Below are 19,909 nucleotides of genomic sequence, written 5' to 3' on the forward strand. Positions count from 1 at the left end.
GACTTTTCAGCTGAACTGCAATCTGTGTTTACACGGAGCAGAGAGGAGACAAGTACGGAATCAAATACTGAATCTAAGTGATTGAATGTTTATGATATGCAGCGCTACTGTTTTTTTCCCAGTGTTGTAACATCTGTGAGCGCTGAACAGTGTTGTACAGGTTGAGTCCAAGTTTTTTCTTTCTTTTTTGAAAAAAATAAAAAATTAATAATCAAAGAAATTCAGCTTTCATTTTTTCTTTGTCTACGATTTACGGCATCATAACTGGATCATACTGCACAGAAGATAAGTTCTCTCTACTTCCACTCTTGGTTGTGTTGTTTCCATAGACGTGCAGGACTTCATGTTGCAGTGAAAAATGAGTCCACAGTGAGCAACAGTGTGACAAGAGCAAAAAAAAAAAACGCCCAGAAACTGCTTTGTAGTTCAGAAGGTCAAAACTGGATCCCTTCATAAAGCAAAGGACGAATTCTGTAACTTGGATCAGGTATGAAGCTGCAAGTAGGCCTGTGTAGAACAGCAAATCAGTAAATTATCCTTCTGATTCTGACCTTCTGATGTAAATAAATGCGATGCACTGGACATGTCGTTTGGACGAACGTTGAGCAAACAGCAGCCCTGCTCCAAAGCAACAGCTGGAAAACTGTTCCAATGCTGTTTACTGTGTTTGATTTTACTCACTTCCTTCTCTGCTTCTCAACACAAACACTGCTCACCTCCTTCTCATCTGCAGCGTCTCCCTCCGTCAGCGGCGCGTACAGGATCATGTACCCAGAAGCCCCGGCGGCGATCTTCCAGCGGACCCTCATGGTGCTGTGCGTGATATCAAACAGCTCCAGGTCGTTGACCATCGGCAGGGCCACTGCAGGACACAAGGAGCTTTGTTAGGAGCTCACGCACTACAAACTGTATGTGAGATTTATTTCAAACACGTTCATTATATATTAATCAACATGTGGTGAAGTGCAACCGATTGAAACGCGCCTCAAAAGAAGCCCAGGTGCACTAAATAAACCAACAGGAGCTACACGTTGGTGCAAGATTTGATCTTGAGTTGTCAACTGGCACATTTTGAAGTTCTGAACAACAACTTCAGGAGAATTCAATAAAAATCTAAATGTCAGGCAAAGGTCCAGTTTTATTAAGTCTGATATATTTCATCCCGTTGGTGTCTTTAATGTGCTCTGCAGAGGTGAAAGCAGTTCTCAGACACGGCACTTACATATAGGAACCAATACCACAGTGCAGAAATACTCTGTTACAGGTCAAAGTCTTGCATTTCAAGTTTTACTCAAGTAAAAGTACAAACATTTTTGCATCAAAGTGTAGTTATAGTACCAAAAGTAAAAGTACTCATCATGCAGAATGGCATAATTCAGAAAGACATCATAATTATTGATGTACGAATGTTGAAGCTGGTACAGGCGGGAGTTTTATCTGTTGCTTGTAAATTATCCTTTGAGGATCAACAAAGTTTAATCTTAATCTGCAGTATTATGTCATCATTAATTTGTAGGTTATATTTTGCATTATTAAGCAAACCCTGAAAAGCAATTAAAATGATTTTTTAAAAAAAAAAAAGCAATTTCCAGTAAAAGTCCAACACATGTGCATCTCATTTGTCGTGGAGTTGAAGTATAAAGTAGCAGAAAATGGAAACAGTCAAGTAAAGTGCATCAAAATGTACTGAAGTAAGTGTACTTTATTTTACACAGCTTTGGAGAAATTTACTTTTCATTTAACATACAGCTCTTCAGAGTTTCTGACTTAAATCAAGCTGCAAAACCTTTATCTAAATCAAAAAAGGCATCAAAGCTAGACAGGTTGTCACCTGAAAACAGAAAAAATCGAAAGAACTGATGGATTTCCAGCTTTCCTACAGTCCTTGAAGTAATTGTGTAACTTCTGCTTCCTTCAGAAAAATGAACCAAACCCAAACTTTGAACCAAGATCGTTCACCAAAATGTCTTCTTCTCTGTTCAAGATTTTTGTAAGAATAACAAGAAAGTCAACGTTTGTTTTTCTTATTTTTTTAGGATTTATGGCATTTTAACTGTATCATGCTGCACAGAAGGTAGTTCTGAGTTCTCTTTACTTGTATTCATGGTTGTGCTGTTTCCACAGAGGTGCAGGACTTGATGTTGTGGTAAAAACTGATCCCACAGTGAGTAAAAATGTGACTGGAGTGAAAAACACCTGGGCTTCAGAGGCCAAAATACTGTTTGAAAGTATTGTTAAAACCAACTCCTCATTTATTACTTCTCTTAATTTTCCTTCTCCTGTTTACTGTTTTCCATCAGACACGTGGCCCGAAATCAATCCGTTTGCAGCATCAGGTTTCATCTGCAGCCTTATCCAGCTGGTCCAGAGAAAGCAGCGGCGGAAGCTCAGAGCAACAGCCAAACACCATTAACTTTGCCACAAGGTCGACTCGTGGCTTAGCATTCATCCTGGACCGACGGGGAGGAATTCCCTGTCATCCGTCAGGCTGAAAGAGGCCAGAAAATCCTGCCAGGCTCCGGTTCAGACGTCAGGACGAGGCCTCGGGCAACACGAGCAGAATTAGGACTCACCACAGGCGTCCTGTCAGCGGCGGAGGAGCAGCGCGCGAATGCATAATGGAACACCTGTGTGGCTTTTATGGCCTGGATTCAGCGTGTTCTGCTGTAGTATGACACATATCTGCCGGCTGATCAGTGTTTCTATTCCAGATGCTGTATCTCAGTGGTAATGAGCTGGCCACGAGTGTCATCTCTTGAACTCAGTGTAAAGACTACAGATATGCTGCTGCTTTCCATTCCTTTCGCTCCTTCAGAGAAAAATAGAGGGACTTTTTATCCAAAGAAACGTTTACCCGTCTGAACTCCAAGCAGTTTTTGGGTGTTTTTGTTTTTGTTTTTTTGCTCCAGTCACAATTTAATTCACTGTGTGCTCATTTTTCACTGCAATATGGAGTCCTGCACCTCAATGGAAACAGTATAACAATGACTAGAGAGAACTCAAAAACATCTTTTGTGCAGTATGGCTCAGTTATAACGCCACAAATAAAGAAAAAAAACAATAGTTGATTTTTTCTGATTATTTTTAAATAGAAGATCCCTAAGGGTGTTATGAAAGACATCTTTCTAAATACATGTTTAAATTTGTTTTCATACTTACCTCCTTTCTGCCTGTGTAAAACATAGCTGGCAGTTCAGCCAAAAATTCCCCTAATTTCAAAATGAGTCAATATGAGTCAGTGTTTGCTTCACATTTGATCCATGGAGAGCAGATTGTTTTTAGAATTTGTTATACTTTTGGTAATTTTTTTTTTTTTTTTTCACACAAATATCCCAGTTGGAAGCTTAGATTTGGTTACCCGACTGCACAGCACATCACAGATGAGTACTTCAAGGACTATTCAAAAGTGTTTACAAGACAGCATGCTCTTCAAACTTGTCTGCAGGTTTTGGGTGACTGCTGCTGCTTTACATTGCAAAGAAAAGTGTGTCCTTTCACACCACAAACCCTGCTCAGCTTGAAGAACACGACCAAGAGCTCAAGCTGCTGAACCGGCCTCCAAACTCCCCAGGTCTAAATCTGATTAAGCATTTAGAAGACACACCGGATGTAAACCTGATCCACGGAGGCCCCACCTCGCAACCCACAGAATCCAAAAGGTCTTCCACCAACTCGGGCTGAACAATTTAGGGAAAACATCTGATTGCAAATTTTCAACTAAATATTGCGACTGGATTTGCATTATAGTTTTTTAAAGCTTCAGTTCAATGTCTGTAATATATTTAAATCAATTGATGGTTCCATTTCTACATGAGATTCCATAAAAAGCATCACACAAGGAGGATGACATGAATTAGTAAAACTACTGACATGACAGTTTAAACTCAACTGTGCTGCAAAATGCAACCAAAGTGGCAAATAAATATTAAGACTGGGCTCATGTCAGTTCAACTACAGCGTGGAGCCTGAACCAAATTGTACAGACAAGTCCTGAAAGTTTAAATCTGCTTGAACCTGAAAAAAAAAAAAAGCTTTAATATCTGAAACTGGTAGAAAAGTTCTTAAAGTCCAATTCAAAAATACAGGGAGCTGGCAAAGGTTAGCAAAAAACAACAAAAACAACAAAAACTAGTAGAACAAACTGAAGCAGGAAGCAAAGTGACACATAAGGGTTCAAAAACTAATTACACAAACTAGAGGTGTACATGGGGAGACAAAACTGCACAGACTCATCTCAATTCACCATTCAGAGCCTCCTCATCTCCCCTGTCCTCCTGCATGGCCCCGGAAATCAATCTTAGAGTGCCATCGAGAAGGATGTCCCAGTTTCTAAAATGCATGTCGAAGAGAGAGACCTCGATGCATCCTCGATGAAGTCTTTTCGGCAAACAAAAGAGGCACAACAGCTGGAACTATGTCGGGAGCACAACTGACAAATCTGTGTTTATGTGTGTCTATTACACATATCATTCACTCATAATATGTGTCAGTTGTTATTTGTGCAACACCTCTTTTGTACTCTACAGTAGATACATAAAACCTGTCTAACATCTGTACAGTTGTGTCACAAACAGCAGATACAGCTGTGCCACACATCATATTTAAATGACGTTGCTTTAAAACAACAGCTCCGAAGCAAAGGTGCCTGATTTTGTTCAGTGCCCATTGCCTCGACTCCTTTCTCCTCCAGTCACACTTCTGCTGCGAAACTGAAAATGCCCCACAATGCCCACCTCCTCTGGTTACTACACTATTGATCAGCAAGAGGCCTCACCTGATGGATACTACAGCTAATCTACAACAGTTCTCGAGTCTATTATCTTGGAAAATGTATTGAGTATGGGTAGATATTAAATATTTAATAATTTGACATTGTTACGGTGTTTGGGCCTCTTGCTCCTGTGGTGGACGTTGTGCTGCCTCTGTGTGGGGAGACAGCTTGTGAAGACTAAGGCTGATTACAGCTGGCTGAAGACCGTGCTCCAGATCCCACCTGGCAAGCATCGGGGATGAATGCCCCGGAGTCTCAGACCTGCTCTCAGCCCTCCCATCACCCTTGATTGGTCCACCACCCAGGGCCCTCCTCCAAGACCCCAGCAATCACCAATCCTGGCTAATAAAACCTCAACTAAACTCTCAGTCGGGGTGGCTGGGATTTGAACAGTTCACCCTGGTGCCTCCAACTCAGTTCAGAAGTTACCCTGCGTGTCGCATTTTTTCGTTATGTGTGGTTTGAGGCACTTGTTGTTTGAGTTTCTTTTGTTAGGTGTTGGATTAAAGTTTGGTTATATTTGGTTCATTGATTTTACCAACATCCACTCGTTTTCTTTGTATTATCACAGGGGTTTTTTGTATTCATTTACATTACTGGGCTACAAATTGCTCCACCACAACAGTTTTTTTGTTACATCCAGCTGACCCTAGAGGCTGGAACATAACAGGCATCAAGCTAAAACTACAGTGCCGACTGCAGTGCCTGATGTCAAAAATTATGCCTTCATACTGATGAAAAACATCTGTTCTCATAATTTAATTTTTCAGATAGCTACTCGCAGCTCTACCGGCATTCCATTTAACAATTCCTTCTTCATTCGTTAAAGACATTGCGAAGATTTAGACTTACATGTGGTGGCGCTCCCTCTCAGGCCTTCGCTGGCGGAGCTGCGGTAGATGGCGAAAACAGCAACCTGGTACTCCGTCAGAGAGTTCAGGTAGTTGAGGTCCACGCTGTTCTCCGTCCCCTGGACCACCTTCAAGACAGATTGCACTGCGTCTTAGCCTGGATGTTACAGAAGTGCTTTACACTCGAACATTTCAATGACACAGCCAACACCGGCCATTTGTTTGTCACGTTCGTAAGTGATTTCAGCTGCGTCCTCTGATACCTTAATGTCTGATGTGGCTATTATTTTAAAATTAGCGTAATTAGCTCCGGTTTTGTGCTGTTTGAAACAGACAGCACCACTTTGTATGTCAAAAAGTATTAGAATATACAAAAAAAAAAAAAGCCACTGTTTATTAGGCGACCGCATATCACAAGGTTGAAATGGCTCCACGTGTTGCTGTAGGCATTCAGCTCCTCACCAAAGAGATTTAAATTGAGTGTAACTAGATCAGATTAGCTTTGATGAAACCTCAGTTTTCCTTGTGGGGAAACTGCAGCCGTTCCAGCTGCAAGTTGTAATAAACATCAAAGAGAAACTGGATAAAAATAAGAGGGAAGAGCATAAACATAAATATAAACTTCGAAAAAATTACAGCACTGCATGTCTGTGTGGTTACACAGGTAGGGAAACTTCCAGAAATCAATTTGCCACACTGGTTATCAAATGTTTTGCACTTGTGTCACCGGGGAAAACACCTACAACAGGCAGGAAATCATAATGGAGATGCTCAGTGCTGAGTGAGGACACAGCTGAGGACACCCACTTAAAGGACAAATCAACTCTGCAACAAATGCAAATTACAAGTTTATAGCCTCATTTGTTTTCTCATTGTGCGCTTATGCGTTAGGTGTCTCCGCCGTTTTTTTATAGTGCCACAACTAATGGCTGTTAAATTAAGCAAGAAGATGACGGTTTACCACGGCGTGAGGGCGCGCTTGGTTTTAAGATTCCATAAGTGCAAATTGTGCAGAACTGTTGCCATTTATCATGCAGATCACTCCGAGAAATGAACGTGTGGAAGTGACCCTAAAAGGATTAGCAGGAGCAGCCTTAATTAAAATGCTGCCATTACATCAGTAAGTCAGCATTCTGTTTGCCCCGTTCAGGGAAATCAGGAGCAAAGTTCCACCAATTACAGCGACAAAAGGAAACCCCCTTTGGTTACTGATAAAAAGCCAGAGAACCAGACGAGGTACCTAATAATCAGTAAAATGGAATTAATTTGCATTTTGTTAGGCAACTTCAAAAAAAAAAAAAAAGCTTGGTATCCTGTATAAACTGTGGGTCCACAGCAGCAGCAGTACTGTTCATTGAAGCAGGGAAACTATAAAACAAGCTTTAGAAGTCCTGTTAACAGCAGAAGTACAGTACACAAAGGGAGTGAATACAACCCTCTGCAATAGCACTTCAATATCAAATGATTCAAAACTGAATCACATCTCAATCACTGAACTTTTGCCAAGTTGAACCGTATAGTATTTGCTCAAATCAAAAACAAGGATTATATTGAAAATAGGGCTGCAGGGTGGCGCAGTTGGTAGCACTGTTGCCTCGCAGCAAGAAGGTTGCCGGTTCGCGTCCCGGTGGGGGCACCGGAATCTTTCTGTTCTCCCCGTGCAGCGTGGGTTCTCTCCGGGTTCTCTGGCTTCCTCCCACACAGTCCAAAAACATGTTGAGGTTAATTGGTGATTCTAAATTGTCTGTAGGTGTGAATGTGAGTGTGCTTGGTTGTCTGTCTCTAAGTGTAGCCCTGTGATAGACTGGTGACCTGTCCAGGGTGTCCCCTGCCTTCACCCTAAGTCGGCTGGGATAGGCTCCAGCCCCCCCATGACCCTAATGAGGATTAAGCGGTGTATAGAAAATGGATGGATGGATGGATATATTGAAAATGCAAACATCAAAGGAGAAACTCAACAAAAGTGAGTACACCTGTGATTTCCATTCACTGCATCATGGTTATAAAATGGCCTTTCTCAGTTTGGGAACCGAGTCTATCTGCATGTCCGCATCAGGGCTCCACATGGCAAAGAACCGACGGAAGAATTTGAAAATCCGATTATGAGATTTCAAAGACGGAAAAGGATACAGGAAGATCAGTGACCAACTAAAAATTTGAAGAAATACAGCTGCAGCAGTAACTAGTAGGCACAGACCGAGCCATAGTGCCACTAATCAGGGCTCCTAAAATGTCACCGCGGACAGTACGCTACTTTTACAATCTAGCTCTGAAAAACAGACACGCAGGCGCTTCAGGTTTAGCACAGTGGTCATCAGTGGAAATCACAGTACATATGAGGTGTGCCAGAAAAGTTCCAGGACTGGTGTCACAAAAGATATATTTCAAACCCAAACTACAGACTATCAGTTTTCCCCTTCAGATGATCAACCAGCACGTCCACAAAGAGAACCTGCAGCATTCTCTTCGTTCAGTGCGTGAGAAGAGGCGAGATGTTGTGTCAGGACAAGTCGTGGCTGCTTCACCATGACAACGCGCCTGCTCACAATGCCCTGAGCATCCAACAGTTTCTGGCTGAGAAGAACATCGCCGTGCTGGAGCAACTTCCCTACTCACCCCACCTGGCTCCGTGGGACTTTTTCCTCTTCCTAAAGCTCAAGGGGGTCATCAAGGGGACCCATTTTGAAGACATGGATGACATCAAGATGGCTGTGACGACGGAGCTGCGGAGGATCCTGGAAGAATCCTTCCAGGAGTGCATGGCAGCGTGGCAGAGAAGGCTGGGGAAGTGTGTTAGACTCCAGGGGGATTACTTTGAAGGGGAAAACTTGTAGTTTGGATTTGAAATACATCTTTTGTGACACCAGTCCTGAAATGTTTCTGACACACCTTGTATGTGGAGCTCAGACAGTGTGAAGGACAGTTGATAACATCGGCCTTTATGGACAAGGTGCAAGAAAAAAAAAAAAACTTGCTTTCTTTTCGTGACAAATCTTTAAGAGTAAACTTTGCTACAAAACAATAAAAGAAGCCTGGTGAATGTTGAAAGCACTTTTGGTCATATGAGTTCGTTGTGAACCTGAGCAGGACTACCACACTGTAAGAATAGTCCCAACAGTGAAGCACGGAGGAGGGAGTATGGAGATGCAAAAGGTGTCGTAGAGATGACATGTACAGATGACACCATGAAGGCATGGCACCCATGGCAATATCAGCTGCTGCACAGTGGAGAGAGTGGAGAACATCAAGTTCCTCGGAGTGCAGATCTCGCAGGACCTGAGCTGGAATAAGAACACTGCAGCGATCATCAAACGGTCCCAGCAGAGACTACATTTCCTGAGGAAGCTGAAACAAGCCTCTCTCCCTGCCAGCATCCTCAGGACTTTCTACAGCGGTGTGGTGGAGAGCGTTCTGACATCCTGCATCTCAACATGGTCCTCCAGCTGCAGTATGTCTGACAGAAAAGCCCTGCAGAGGATAGTTAGAGGAGCTGAGACGATCATCAGAGTTACCCTCACCTCTGTCCAAGAACTTTTCCAGAACCGCACTGAACATTGTCAGGGACTCCTCACACCTTCTCCACAAACTGTTTGAACTGCTACCATCAGGCAAATGTTTCCGTAGCATTAAAGGAAGAACCTCCAGAATGATCACCAGTTTCATTCCACAAGCTGTCAGAACACTGAACTGCTGATCCAGATATGCAAACACCTCTTTATCTAAATTGCTTTAAGTTATTGGATCCTGAAGAAACCCTCTTTCATCTTGCCTGTACTACTGTGTATGTACAGCAAATGACAATAAACTTGATTTGATTTGATTTGATTTGAATGTCTCCAGATTTACCAAAATACTGGCTAACAAGATGACTTCCAGTCTGCAGCAGCTGGACAGAAGTATTCCACACTGATCCAAAGCACACTGCCAAAATTGCACAAGACTTTCGAAAGAGGAGCAAAGTTAAAGCTATGACTTAAAACCAATAGAACAATCTGGGGTATTTTAAAGAGAACCTCAGAGCAACACAACCCCTGAAGCATGGCAGAACATCGCACAGTATTGGAAAAGAACTGAATAATTTGCACTCTGTTGTGTGCTGTATGAGGGTCAGCGCACAGAACAGACACAGACTGCAGTGACCGTGTAAGGCAGAAAAGACACCAAAGTTATTTTCAGACATGCATTTAGAGGTTGAACCGACAAACAATCCGGATACCTTTTCCTCTGGCTGTCCTCCGCTGGCGGGGTAGTAGACCACTCGGTATTTCTCCACCTGGCCCGGAGCGTGAGTCCACGACACCCGGAAACTGCGAGCCGTTATCGCGGATGTCACGAGGTCACGAGGTGGAGCCACGGAGGTCGGCGGTGGGGCGGGTTCTCCGTTACCTGCAGAGGATGAAGCCCATACAGCACAGGTTGCTTTCAAATAGACACTACAGAAGCAAAGGGCTGGTAAACACAACTCACACCAGCCTCCAACACCTGAAAGCATCCCACTGTATGTGCAAATGATAAACTGGAAAGTCATTATGCAACATCTGTCTCCGTGCAAACTTTTAGACACGTCATTACTTAGATAGCGTTGCTGCTTTATATTAGTTGGGGACTGAGTTTTTATTGCTCGGGGATCTCGTGCAGCGTCTCTGCAGCATCGGCTTGTCGAACGGCTCGGCTGCTGTTCGGACCTTTGATCTGCTTGTCGAGCTGATCCACGCGGTCGCACACGGTTTTGGTGAGTCCTTCCACGATGTCGCTCATCACGCTGAAGTCTGCCACGTTGTAGACGTGGGTTTCCTCCGGAGGAGAGGCGATGGCCTTCAGCTCATTCTCATCAGCGTTTTTCACACCTGGAAGGACAGAAACAGAGAGAAAAAGCGAGCTGAGTTATCGGACTGACAGGAGGAGAATACAAACATAAAGGTGTGGGGAATAGGTTTCTGACATGCAATAAACTGATGAACGTATGAAATATTTAACCCTCGGAAGCCCAAAACCAGCTGGAAGGGTTGAAAGGTATGTTTTTAAATGGCTCATTTATCAGAGCCAGAATCTGTAAAAACAAAAGGAATTGGTGGATTTCAAGCTTTCTGATGGTCCTTGAATCCCTCCTTCGTGTTGTGTCGTCCAGTCAAGAAACCTAACCAAATCTGAGCTTAATGTCATGAAGTCAGCTACTTTATTCTATATTTCTACTTTAACCTCTTAAGTACTGGCATTTTGGGTTATATTACCATCCATTTTTCTATACACCGCTTAATCCTCATTAGGGTCGCGGGGGCGCTGGAGTCTATCCCAGCCGACTCAGGGTGAAGGCAGGGGACACCCTGGACAGGTCACCAGTCCATTGCAGAGCCACACTTAGAGACAGACTATTATTATTATTATTATTATTTATTTATTTGTGTTTTTTTTTTCCTTATATATTTTATTTTTTATTCTCTTTGGTGTTTGATCTGATCAAATAGAAAGAGAAATAAATAATGCATATCAAACAAGAGCTTGTTTTTTTTTTTGTTTTTTTACAGCATTGGTAACGCAGAGCCAAAAAACATGGGGTTTGTATGTTTTATAAAATAAAGACTCCACGAAATACAACTTTTGTTTGTCCTTCTTTGTGATTTCTGGCCTGATAAGTTTGCTTTTCTGCACAAAGAAAATGTTCTCTCTAGAAAAATGTCACGGAAGCAGACAATGCCCAGAAAATATTTCAGGCCCAAAGACTTTGTTAAACTCTGAAATGTGCCTATTGAACATCTCATTCGTGCTTTATTCTCACATTGCTGCTCCTGACGGTGGATATTGCTGAATACTGCAAACTAAAGCTCTACTGAAGGTTGCTAAGCTGAAAAAACACATAGCTGTGCCTTTATGCTTCAGCCAATTAACTCCAAAATAAGTGTTTTGCATGATTGCTGACTTTTACCCAAAGCATGACACAGTTTTACAGAGATTTCCTTCCTTCCAGGTGTACATTTGTTTTCATTGCAGGCAAGAGAAGAGACGTGCAATTCATCATATCAAACATTTGCTCAGTTTTTTTTAAAGGTTCTAAATAATAATTAGCATTATTAATTAGGCTCTCATTAACACAAATGTCTCCTTTCAGTGATTCTTGCACCGAAACTGCCTTTTTTTTTTTTTTTTTTAACTATCCAAAACCCAAACTGCATTCAGTTTATAATGAGGAAATGCAGCTGCAAGTCTGAGAAGCTGTTTGATATTCTTTCCTGATGAGGGAGTGAAATGATTAACCTATTACCAAAATTGTTTGCTTTCTATTTTCTGTCAACTGATTAATAAACCCGCCGTTTCGGCTCTGCTGTTACACAACCGAGGAGACGGCGTTCTGAAAGGTTTAAAATTGCCCTGTGATTATGAGGAAACAGAAGACAAGAAAACGATATTTTTACAGTAATCGATGTTCAGCCTCAGAAGCTCAGCAGAGCCGTCAGAAGAAATATGCTAATCCTATCGAGGTTTTTCTTCTTTTTTGTTTTTTTTAGCATCAATCTATAAAGACAGAAGGTCTAAATAAATCAGATAAATACATCAGTTTGGCTGTTGCTGCATGAAAGAAGTCTTTTAGGTTTTTCCTGAAACATTCTCTAAACATCAACGTTCTTTTTTTAATGTCACTGACTCTCATCTGCTCTGTGCGTCTTTTCTACAGGATCGTCAGTGTTGTTGGCTCATACCGATGGCGAACAGTTCTATCCCAGCATCCTTCAGGCTCTGCGCAGGAGGTATCACATCGTCCTGGGACTTCCCGTCTGTGATGAGGATTCCGATTTTGGGAACGCCGGGTCGGGATCCAGACTCTGGCTTGAAGCTGTTCTCCAAGATGAAGGTCAGAGCCAGACCTGGACACAGAAAGGCACGATGCAGATCAGCTAAAGACTACTGTTGTCTTTAACTCTTTCAACACTAAGTAAATGTGTATTCCTTGCACACTTCAACACGAAGTAAGTTTGCTTGAAATTCATGATCAGACATGGTTTTGATTAATCACTAATAAATTCTTAAGAGGACGTCACATCGTTACATATCTGGAATCAATCAAAAGTAGACAAGTTGACGGTTAAATATATGTGGAAGTTTACTCCTGTCATATACATACAGGTGTGGAAAAGAAAAGAAAAAGGTAAACTTCATAACTACCAGGTATATATGCAATTAATGATCAGTTCTTATATACTGAGACATCTGCCAAACTCTTGTTATTAGTTAGTTTTGATGGGTTACAAACATTTTGGAAACAAGGTAGTGAAAATCCTGTTTTCTTGTGATTTTTGGAGTCATTTTACTTCATTTGCATAATTTTTTTCATGACTGAATCGCTTGTTCACATACGGGGATGTAACAGAAAGTCGCCATATAGCGGTCTGTGTGTTGAACGGGAGTCGTAATGCCGGCCTGGTATAGCGTGCTGTGCTGTCGAAAGGATTAAAGCTTTAAAACAACCCACCGAACCTCAAAAATGACAGCAGGAGTATAAAAAGCAGGTTAGCTTTAAAAATAAACCTAAAAAGAATCACCAGAATTACATAATTTATCTTCCAGAAACTGTAAAAAATAGAATAAATTGAAGGCTTTTCCTCTGTGACGTACCATTATGTTGGAAAACCTCAACTGAAAATCATTAAAATTACTGTGACCAACAGTCATGTGATAATAATTTATGGATTTTTCGGCCCAACTGCAGGCAGCGTTTAAACTAACGCAAGGAGACGAGTATGGAAGCAAATTTAAAATATTAGTAGTTGAATTTGTATCACATGTAGAGTCACTATGGCTTTTTTGTTTTTTCCACTATTACTAACACCTTTGGGCACTTGAAATAAATGCTAATTTCAGGTTTTTTGAATTTTTATTAAATAAATAAAGTAAGAAATCCAAATGTAATTCTATCTTTTATGTGATTTATGGTGTTATAACTGGGTCATACTGCACAGAAGACATTTTCCAGTTCCTTCTACTTCTAGCCATGGTTGTGTTGTTTCCATAGAGGTGTAGGACTTTATATTGTACAAAAAAAAATAAGCCAACAGTGAGTATAAACACGACAGAAGAAGTTTAGAAGCTTAATTTTACTGTGCAGCCTTCTAGTGATCGTGTCTTACTTTTATCACTGTGTTTTATGGTTATTTCTTAATCTGTGTATTGTTTTATTGATGGTGCTACTGTTCTGTTTTTACCCCACAAACTACTCTGTGAACCTAATTTTTGAAAGGTGCTTTATGAGTTTATTATTATAGTTCATGTTGCCTTTGGTGGGTTCTGAGTTTATGGTGGCATTTCATCTGCGTGCAGCTCAAGGTAAAACCACAGTTTTGGAATAAAGTTAATAAAGACTTTGAATTGAAACTTCAGATATCAGACCCCTAAATGCAGCAGATTTAGAGGTTTGTGCTGCAAAACATAATGGCACATGCAGTACGCTTTATCAAACCAGCAGCGTGGGAAAAAAAACACTTCTTTTTTTGTGCCTTTTCCTTGTTTTGATGTACTACAGACTTCTTTTGTTGATATCTCCAGTTAAAATGACAGGAAATTAGAGCCACTTACAGTGTAGGACTTTTTAAAGAATTATTGTGATATGAAGTTAAATCCTGGCTGACAGTTTGATTGCGCTGGCAGTCTCCCTCTGAGGACAGATAAATGCCTCTGAGCCGCCTCGAGCGTCATAACCAAAGACTCGAACGTGATGAGTGTAAAGTGTCATTATTAGCTCGACGAGGTTTTTGTCTAATGAGATTGTCAACATAATGAGCAGCTGAGTTCTGCTGGGTCTATTAATGATATTACGGATATTTTCCTCAGCTCCTGACGGACCGTTTGAAACCCTGCTGGATCCTTCGGCTTCAGCTTTCTGAGCAGCGCGCGAGATCAAGGGTTTGACGATGACGACAGATTGTTTTGTTTCTCTTCGAAACATTTTGTACGATTTTTCACCAGAAGCTGACTGTGTGTAAAGCAAATCCCACTAACCGCCTGCTGGTAACCAGTTCAGATTGTAAGAGGAGGAGAAACCTGCACAGTTTATACACTTATAGCCACCAGTTGTTGTTTCTGTTTCTGCAATGTTCAAAATAAAAATGATCAAATGTGACTTGAGATGACAAGCTGAGCTCAGACATCTTATTAAACCACATCTGAGCATTCACTTGTGGCTCGCTAGCAAAGCTTAAGCTGGTTTACATTTCCAAACAACATGTCTGAGGTCATCTTTATCATCCGACTGCCTGATCGAACAACAAGGTTTAACAGTCCTACAACTTTTCATCTCCACAGATACACATTTTACAACCACACATTGATCACCCTCAACCCTCTGAACTCCAAAACCCACTGGAAGCTCAGGAATTGTATTTTGTTTTTGTTTTTTAAATGCCAACATCACACCAATTATTGAGAGCTAAAAACTATATAAACAGGAATCAGATTCTACGTTCCACTCTCCTTGAATTTATGGATGGCTTTTAGGTTTTGTCTGGGAAAAATAAGCAAATCTAAGCTTAAAATATGATTATTTTAATTTTCAACAAAATCACATGATGAAAATATGGCAGTGTTTGTAAAGCAGTAAAACTTCTATATCCTAAAGAGCCACCATTTCTTTTTACAGTATGGCCAACATTTGTGGGCACTTGGAACAACGTTGTTAATTGCAGGTTTTATAATTTTATTTTTTATGATTTAAGTATTTCTGACTTCTCTCTACTCTGAGATATTCATATTGCAGTAAAAAAAAATGAGTCCAAAGTGAGATAAAATGCCCACAAAACTGCTCAGGGTTCAGAGGGGTTAAGACGTTAACCTGAAATGAACTGCACTGAAGTGGATTTAATAAGGTAATGAGCTAGAAGCCTGGCGGAGGTCCAGCTTCCACCTCTGAGCGCTATCCGTTAACCGTGATGACTGTAATAACCAGAGGGAGGCTGGGGCTTCGTACCTGTCAGAGTGTTTCCTCCTTTGTACGGCAGGTTTTTCACCGCATCGATCACAGCCTCCTTGGTGGTGTGAGCGTTCAGGTGCCACTCGATGCGGGGGTCTCCGCTGTATTGAGCCAGGCCTGCACGCACAAAACGAGCATTTCAAATGACGGGTTACAAAGACGGCGCTTGGACGACGAATTTGACTTCGTTAGAATCTGAGGGGTGTCGGACGTCCTCCTCACCGATCCTGGTCTTGTCGAACTCCACGTTGAAGGCTCGGACCAGGTTTTCCAGGAACGTCCTCACCAGCCTGAAGTTGATGCGGCCGATACTCCAGGAGCCGTCCACCAGGATCACGATGTCGGAGATGGCGGAAGTCTTACACATGAATCCCTCTGAAGCGAAGACACAAAGAACGGAAAGCAATGAGAATTTTAGCAACAGAGCTCAATAATCTACAGTTGGTAACAGTTTTGCTTCGAGATAATTGTTTTTATCCGCCAAAAACAACACAAATGAGACACAAAGGGACAAAAACAAGACGCAACATAAAAAAACAGACTAAAAAGATGCAAAAACGAGACCTAAAACAACAAAAAACAAGCCAAAACCAACCTAAACGAGACAGAAAAGGACAAAAACAAGCCGCAACATAAAAAAAAATTAGACACAAAACAACACAAAATGACAAAAAGAAGTCACAACATTAAAATCAGACATCTCTCTACAAAGATAAGACGACTATCATGGCCGATATCTGTCATTTTTTCGATTATCGGTATTTGTATATATTGATCGATCAGTGATAAATGCACTACTTCGGAGGTGATGCAGCCTCTGTGGTCTCAGAGATGTTTCTCAAGCAGAAACAGCAAAAACTGAACAAGAACCAGGAAATGAGCTCCTCTCACTGCGGATAAAGCTATGCTAACAGCTAGCGGCTCTGGAAAACAATAAATAACAATGCTTTCAGATTTGGACCTTAGTGGGCAACAAAAGTGTGAAAGATTAAGAAAATAGAGAAATACAACAGACGTAACGGCAGAAAACAATCTCAAGTCGACCCCACATAACCGCATTAGCACATCCTAATTTAATCACCCATTTTCTGTTTTACATATTCAGTCACCCTTATTAATGAAGAAGCCTAGTTATGAATTCTCTGCTATCACACGCTGTAAAAACATATTTATTGTATATCGGTTCCAAACATCGGTTCTTGGCCTTTCTCGATTACCAATAATTGGCACCCAGAAAACCCATATCGGTCAATCCCCAGTTTTGTCCTAGGAAACTATTTTTCATAGCCATATTGTAAAGTAAGAATCTGACTTTAAAGGATGTAAAAGTCGTACTCAGCAGCCTACAGCGCACACATGATAAATCTGCGGCGGTAAAAGTAGGACAATTGGATGTGCAGCCACTTCTGTCCCAAAGTATTACAAAGTGTTTCATTAATTCTAATTCAGTTCAACACAGTATAATTAAACCCTAGAGGAGCGAGGCACTTAGTTTTAGCAGATGAAAAATAACAGCCCACTCTGTTGTTTGTCTCAACAGTTTACTGGGTGATAAAACACACCAGACTCTAATGAGGCAACAGCAGTTCATTTACAAAAAGCCGGTCCGGCACACAGCGAGCCAAAGGCCACGCGAATTAGGAAACAGCCGCGTTTCTATCAGCCAATTATCTTTCAACTCGGGAGCCCAGGAAACCTCTGCGAGTCTGGGTCTCTGCAGAAAAACAGTGCAGTCATTAAGGGTGCTGCTATTTTAATCCCGGCGGCCCGGCGAACAGAAAACAATACCGGAGTGCTGTTGAGCAAGGCAGCAGGGAAAGAGTCGATGCACTTATTAAATGACTTTTTAAATGTAATTCTCAGCTTGGTCTCGCAAAAATAAAGTTTTCGTACAACAAAACTGTGTTCTCAATTATTTTCTGCAGGTTTTTATGCAACTTATTCCCCAAATCTACATGTGTTTTCCATCTATCTTATAAATTGCTCCTCTTCAACCAACCAGTCTTATATTAAATGAGGCAGGATTTGTCACCCTGGTAACCCATGAAATGGTAGAGAAGCTTCAACCATGTTGCCCTATTTGAACCCAAACCGTGACATTTTACTAAACATAAAACATATGTCTAAAAATACTGATCCTTCATGGGTCATAAACTCTGATCTTCTAAAAGAAAGTCTCGCCGGTGACTAAAGCAGACAAGCTGTGGATTCAAGAGCTCTTGTTGTGAATTTAGGAAGTTGCTTTATCGCAATTTCTTTGGCCAGCAGGATTCCCCATTTTTACTTTTCCATGTTTAAACGTCCTCTCGGGTCACTGACTAAACTTCTAAAAACTCATCTCTGCATATCAAAGTTACTTTTGTGTCCAACTAAAAGCGTCTCACACAATGTATGTCAAATTTTATGTATTTATATTCACTTGTTTTACACATAACTCTCGGCTGTCTAACAAAAGTGACCTTCCTGTTCAACGAAACTTCGTTCTCAACGACTTTCTTAAAGGAAATATTTGCTCCAGGATCATGTTTGTTTGTGACGCATCACAAATTCATCTTGAATCTACATGTTTGCTGTTTATTTGATCAATTCACCATTGTTCCTTTTCAGCCAACCAGTCATATATTAGAACAGGTGGGATTTGGGACCTTTGGTAGATAATAGAAGAGAAGCTTCAAATGTAGTAAAACAGACGTATTTTAATAATGAAGACATTTTGGTGCCGAAACCAAACCAAACAAGTGAAAACGAAACCTAAGGCGAAGAATAATGATCCCACAAGGGTCACGACCTTTGGTCTCCTGCGTAAAAAGTTCTGTTGCCGACTTTCTATCCTCCCTTCTTGCCTTCTTATACTGACTTAGTGGCGTTTTTTTAATGGAAGCCTTTCCCACAGTCTTACTCTTATAGTGATAGTGGTGCAGGGGGGAAGCAGCGTCCACAACAGGTTCCCAACCAGAACTGAAGCAGCCATGTTGGAGTTCATTTGACCAGCAGGATTCCCTATTTCTGCTTCTACATGTTTAAACTCCCTCTCAGGCTCCTAACAACTCCTCTCTGTATGTCAAACTTACATATTTAAAAGTTTTACCTTTAAAATGTCAATCGGATGTAACTCTTTGCTTTCTCCACATTATGCAGATCTATGAAGCCCCTGCTCACTCCTCCACCGCTCGAGCACACCAGCTCACCGGCTCTTCTCAAACACTGTAAAACAGCTCCATGCTAAACAAAATCAACCTTGAACATCGGAGTGATCCATGCTTAAAACCGATTCCAAACAGGAATAATGATACGAGAAGTTGACAGGATTGGTTCCGTTGTGTTTTTCACATTCTCGTCGGTACACTGCAGCTTCAGAGTGGAAATGCTCAGCCGTGGTTGTTGACAAACTGATTTCACCCGTGATTTGACTTCCAGCATTAAAACACCCACATGGACATGTTAACGAGGTAAAAAAAATGATTTTCATTGGAAGGGGTTCTGTATGTCAAAGTCTTCATGTGGCAACATCACATATAATTACCACCATCTGTGCTGCTTTCTGGAGCCGTTTAGCCTCTTTATGCTAACCGTTTGGTTTTACAGTACGTTTACTGTATGTTTCAGTCTCATAAAACCTCAGCAGACAGCAGGTTTCAAGCTCTATAAACCCACTGTGCACTACCCACCAGCACCAAACGAAAGAAAACGTTACAGATTGCTAACAATAAGCTTGACTTTTGCTGAGCTGTCCCACTGTCCTCTACTGCCAGTAGAGCAACACCCCCTGGCCTTGAACCTATCATGAACCCACAGCACATCATCATGGCTGTTCTGAGGCGTAAAATGTGGAAATACATGAAGCACGATGGACCCGACTCGACCCGAATGCACACAGGTTTATTCCATCTCAAATCATCAAGATTTGCTTAAAACTTGTTTCTTATTAGCAAAAACGATTTGAACTTTAAAACAGTATCTGTGAAACTTTGGCTAAATACTTTTACGCTTGACTCACTTTCTGCACATTTTTTCGCACGTTAAAAATTTGACTCGGTTTAAACGATGAGGTCAGGATCTATTAAAGATAAAAGCCTGAAATTTTCACAGTTATTTCTCATCGTGTCACTGATTCAGTAATATCGTACATGTGGATCCAACAGTCTCTGATTTAAAGTGAGATGAAGTATGAAAAAAAGTACAAAGCTGTTATGAAAAGTCTCATCTTTGAGCAAACAACAACAGAAAACTGACAGTACAGATGTCAACTAGAGGTGCTTTCTGAACAATATGTAGTTTGATGTCACAGTAACACAAAACCAAACATATAGAAGAGTTTTTACCGTAATTTCC

General features: G+C 41.2%; 1 protein-coding gene across 1 annotated transcript in view; it reads right to left on the bottom strand.

The window, feature by feature from the left end:
• Positions 1 to 19,909, bottom strand: part of LOC103362059 (collagen alpha-1(XIV) chain-like) — a gene marked incomplete at its 3' end in the record, with an annotated part of 152,543 nt that overhangs the window by 60,582 nt on the left and 72,052 nt on the right. The window contains exons 6-12 of the mRNA XM_008288317.1: positions 15,800 to 15,952; positions 15,575 to 15,694; positions 12,318 to 12,482; positions 10,308 to 10,469; positions 9,839 to 10,008; positions 5,624 to 5,750; positions 717 to 862 (exon numbers count right to left, since the gene is read on the bottom strand). Of these exons, the coding sequence (XP_008286539.1) occupies positions 717 to 862; positions 5,624 to 5,750; positions 9,839 to 10,008; positions 10,308 to 10,469; positions 12,318 to 12,482; positions 15,575 to 15,694; positions 15,800 to 15,952 (1,043 nt within the window). The remainder of the gene's footprint in view (positions 1 to 716; positions 863 to 5,623; positions 5,751 to 9,838; positions 10,009 to 10,307; positions 10,470 to 12,317; positions 12,483 to 15,574; positions 15,695 to 15,799; positions 15,953 to 19,909) is intronic.

The sequence above is a fragment of the Stegastes partitus genome, unplaced genomic scaffold, assembly GCF_000690725.1.
Source record: "Stegastes partitus isolate 25-593 unplaced genomic scaffold, Stegastes_partitus-1.0.2 Scaffold552, whole genome shotgun sequence".
Taxonomy (NCBI): domain Eukaryota; kingdom Metazoa; phylum Chordata; class Actinopteri; family Pomacentridae; genus Stegastes; species Stegastes partitus.